A 3,769-nucleotide genomic window follows, 5' to 3' on the forward strand; every position below is an offset into this window, starting at 1 on the left:
ATCAGCTGATCATGTGGTTTTGTTACTATGATAAAAACAGTAGGTGGCTCCACTTCAGAGGAAACACACACAGGAAACATGTCCTGTTTTTGTTCTTTTTCAACTTTAACTATATAATAAGTATAACAATAAGTCAACATCAAAATAATAGATGAACACAATATTGATGATATCAACAATTCTGATCATTCATTGTCAAATATATAACAAGGAAAAATAATCAATAAATGTTTCCCAAATAAATAAAAATATAAAATCACCTTTCTGGCATGGAATGAATTATTGATAAATTAATCAAAATCACACAAAAAAAACTGTCTTTGTTTCTATGTTGATCAATATTATATGATATTTTCTTTCCACTTAAACACATGATCTTTGTCCCAGAAAGCCTGGATCTCTTTCTAACAGTCAGGATCTTTGCTCAGGGTTCAAAGATCAAACCTTTAACTGGCCAGAGGCTTGTGGGGGCTGGTTTAACATTAGCCACATTATACTCTAACACGATGAGAACATGTGGTGCTATTGTATTGTATATTCATGTTAATTCAGCTTGTCTGGTCAATATTGTGCTTTTCCTTTCCTCCCTCTACCTAAAATTGTGCTTGCTTACATTTTCTATAGGTCATCTTAACCACAAAATGGAAACTGCCGGGTGAAACCAGAGTCTAATCTGCCGGTGACTAAGCAGTAGATTCCTGAATTCCTGTTGGGGTTAAAGTGCCTTGCTTAATGGCACCTTAGTCACTTTAAGGCCATACTGTATCAGTACATTATCAGAATTATCCAACAAATATATCTTAAAGTTCCTGACCCCTGTTATTACAAGAGAATACATTTAAACTGGTAATTATCTGAATTTTGTACAGTCTTTTTTCTTTTGAATAAAAGATTTTGACATTCTTGTACATCTTGCAGTGAATCACATCCATTTCTAAATCTTAATCACAAAATAATTTGTAAGATAGAAATGTTATAAAACATATGTGATAACAGATTTTTAATCAAGACAGTCCTATAGGAGGGACAATGAGTTGCGAGTGTTCCCTCTATATGTGTCCCTCCATGCTGCCACAGTGTGACAGCACTGAAAGAAAAGTGTCTGTTTCAGCACGTTGCATTGACACAGACAGACAGTTCTGCATACCAATGCATATCCCCAGTTCTAGAGCACACCATTTACAAACAAACAAAACCCCAAAAAAGAAACATGGACCACCACCCCTTTTCCAAGGCCCCATGCCCCCCACACACACACATACAGGGTCACATGCACTGTGGCCCCTGCAGCGTCTCATTCAAGTGCATCCCACACTGGGAGATCGATGGCCGCAAAGGATTTTGCTTTCATCGACAGAAAAACGAGGGGACAACTTTTTGTTGGAAGTATTGTCTGTGACTCTCTCTCTCTTTCCCACCAAGTGAGCAGCAGCTCTCTCACTTTCCCCCCATCTCACTTTCCCCTTTTCACCCATCTCTCTCTTTACCTCTGCAAGGTGGACAGTAGAGAGAGTGTGCATTTCCAGAAACGAGGTAAGGGATAAAATTTCAGGATTCTTTTGTGTGCGTGCGTGTGTGTGTGTGTGTGTGTATCAGAGAGCGACACATTTACATTTGTGATGACTGTGATTGGATAGAGGCTGGCAGAATCAGATAAAACCTCATTACAGCTGAAAAAAACACTGATGTGACATGTGGATCTAGAAGGGGAACGACAACAAACTGCATCATCATAAAGAGTAGCTGTAACTGTGGTTTAGCTTTGAACTTGTTCAACTAGAAGAGATGTTTCCTCAAAAGAAGAGGTAAATGTTTGATAAACAGTTTAAATCATGTTACTTCCAATTTGATGGATAAAGCAGCTGCAAAAATGTTTCTTATATTTTCATATACAGAATGATATTTTCAGTTTGAATGTGTGTTTTGTGTTTTTTCTGGTTTTCCGTATTGTTGTGTGGTTGGGATTGGATGACACCACATGTGGCTTTTAAATAGACAATCAAACATTTGATCTGCTTGCAAGATTCACCGCATGACCCTCTTTTCAAGATCCTTTTTGAGGTTTTTGCAGAATTTGCATGAATATTGTTTGATTTGTTTACTTCATCATGTCGTGGCAAAACAGGAGCTTATTGCTTTTTTTTTGCATATTGAATGTCTACAGTTGCAGCTCAGCTCCGAGGAAGTGTGTTAAATTTGATTTCACACACTTGAAAGCTGTGTGCATGAATAAATAAGTATGAATTTTAATATTGCTAATTTGTCTATTACCCCCTGTAGTTGCTCTGAAGTGGCCCCGTTATCTCAGCTCAAGATGTACAGCTTCATGGGAGGAGGCCTGTTCTGTGCTATCGTGGGTAACATCCTGCTGGTGGTCTCCACTGCCACTGACTACTGGATGCAGTACCGTCTCTCTGGAAACTATGCCCACCAGGGTCTGTGGAGGTACTGCATGTCCAACAAGTGCTACATGCAGACCGACAGCATAGGTGAGACCCTCTCAGTGTTTATTTTATTTTTAATTCCTGCAGAACAGCCAAGAAACAAAAGATGAATGAAAAGCACAGGCATGGTTGTGTTTCTGTCAGGGGAAAGCGTAACTTTGTTTTCAGCTTGACATTGAACTGTTGCTGTGTGACTGGCTTGACAATCTCGACAAGACTTTGAACCTATGCCTGCTAAGTCCCAGTATATTTCATCATCAGCTAATGCAAAAGACAAGCCATTCCTTCTCATAAGATGTGAGAGGTGCAACCTGGAGCTGTGCACTTCCTCATCTCCTTCTTTTATTCTCAGGGCAAAAGTAAAACATTTTCTCAGAATCATGAAAGGAACACAGTTAATTTGCTTGTCTTGTGAAAAATGATGTAATGGTAATTGATATCTGTGGAGATATCAAGATTTCCACAGATGGTTCAACAATCTGACACTTTAAAAGGCAACGATCATTGAATCACTTCCTGCACTTTGGGCCTGACTGTAAAACTGATCTTGGCAAATGTCAGGTTAGCGTTAATCAAGGATGCTCACAAAGACATTTTTTTCAGTGTGATAATTGATGACCTGTTCCTGTTTCCTTCCAGCCTATTGGAATGCCACCCGGGCATTCATGATCCTCTCAGGGATGTCGTGCTTCGCAGGCATCATCGCTGGCATCATGTCCTTCGCTCACTTCTCCTCCTTTGAACGGTTCAACCGCTCCTTTGCTGCAGGAATCATGTTTTTTGTCTCCAGTGAGTTGTCCTCCCTCTGACCTGACACACAAAGTGCAGTTACACAAATACACAAGCATAACGGACATGTTCTTTTCTCTGACCCCCTCAGCTTTCTTTGTTCTGTTGGGTATGGCCATCTATACTGGAGTGACAATCAACTTCCTGGGAAGGCGTTTTGGGGACTGGCGCTTCTCCTGGTCCTACATACTGGGCTGGGTGGCCATGCTTATGACCTTCTTCGCAGGTGAGATTGGACTAATGTCACTTTTTTGTCATGTATTTTTAAAATAATCTCAGACCGCTCTATACATTATGAATAAAATGTTGATATAGGTTACAGCTGAATTTTAAGGCAGACTGTTTAACTCTTGTACCAAACACACTGTCTCTGTCTGTTACAGGTATTTTCTACATATGTGCCTACAGAATGTGTGAGTGTAGGAGAGGAACCAGTCCGCGTTAAAAACAGCGTGTTTATCTTTTAAAGAAGACACTGCCACTTTGAATAGAAGGAAACTAGTAAACACTGATGCGGGTTTGACTGATCTACAGAA

General features: G+C 39.8%; 1 protein-coding gene across 2 annotated transcripts; it reads left to right on the top strand.

Moving 5' to 3' along the window:
* Positions 1-1,392: 1,392 nt before the first annotated feature.
* LOC109631830 (lens fiber membrane intrinsic protein-like) lies at positions 1,393-3,769 on the top strand. Of its 2 annotated transcripts, none has more exons than XM_020090845.2 (5): positions 1,393-1,533; positions 2,281-2,489; positions 3,084-3,233; positions 3,325-3,459; positions 3,617-3,769. In XM_020090845.2, exons 2-5 carry the CDS (start codon positions 2,315-2,317, stop codon positions 3,676-3,678), a joined length of 522 nt encoding a protein of 173 aa, XP_019946404.1. In that variant the 5' UTR covers positions 1,393-1,533; positions 2,281-2,314; the 3' UTR covers positions 3,679-3,769. The 2 variants fall into 2 exon arrangements, with proteins under 2 accessions (XP_019946404.1, XP_069371869.1); XM_069515768.1 differs by lacking the exon at positions 1,393-1,533 and adding an exon at positions 1,653-1,805.

The sequence above is a fragment of the Paralichthys olivaceus genome, chromosome 20 (assembly GCF_024713975.1).
Source record: "Paralichthys olivaceus isolate ysfri-2021 chromosome 20, ASM2471397v2, whole genome shotgun sequence".
NCBI lineage: Eukaryota > Metazoa > Chordata > Actinopteri > Pleuronectiformes > Paralichthyidae > Paralichthys > Paralichthys olivaceus.

Excerpts from the sequence above, each read along its gene's own strand:
- LOC109631830 (XM_069515768.1), top strand. The coding sequence starts at position 1,786 with ATGTTTCCTCAAAAGAAGAG. Across the intron at positions 1,806-2,280 it reads ATGTTTCCTCAAAAGAAGAG|TTGCTCTGAAGTGGCCCCGT; the intron begins GTAAATGTTTGA and ends TACCCCCTGTAG. Across the intron at positions 2,490-3,083 it reads CATGCAGACCGACAGCATAG|CCTATTGGAATGCCACCCGG; the intron begins GTGAGACCCTCT and ends GTTTCCTTCCAG.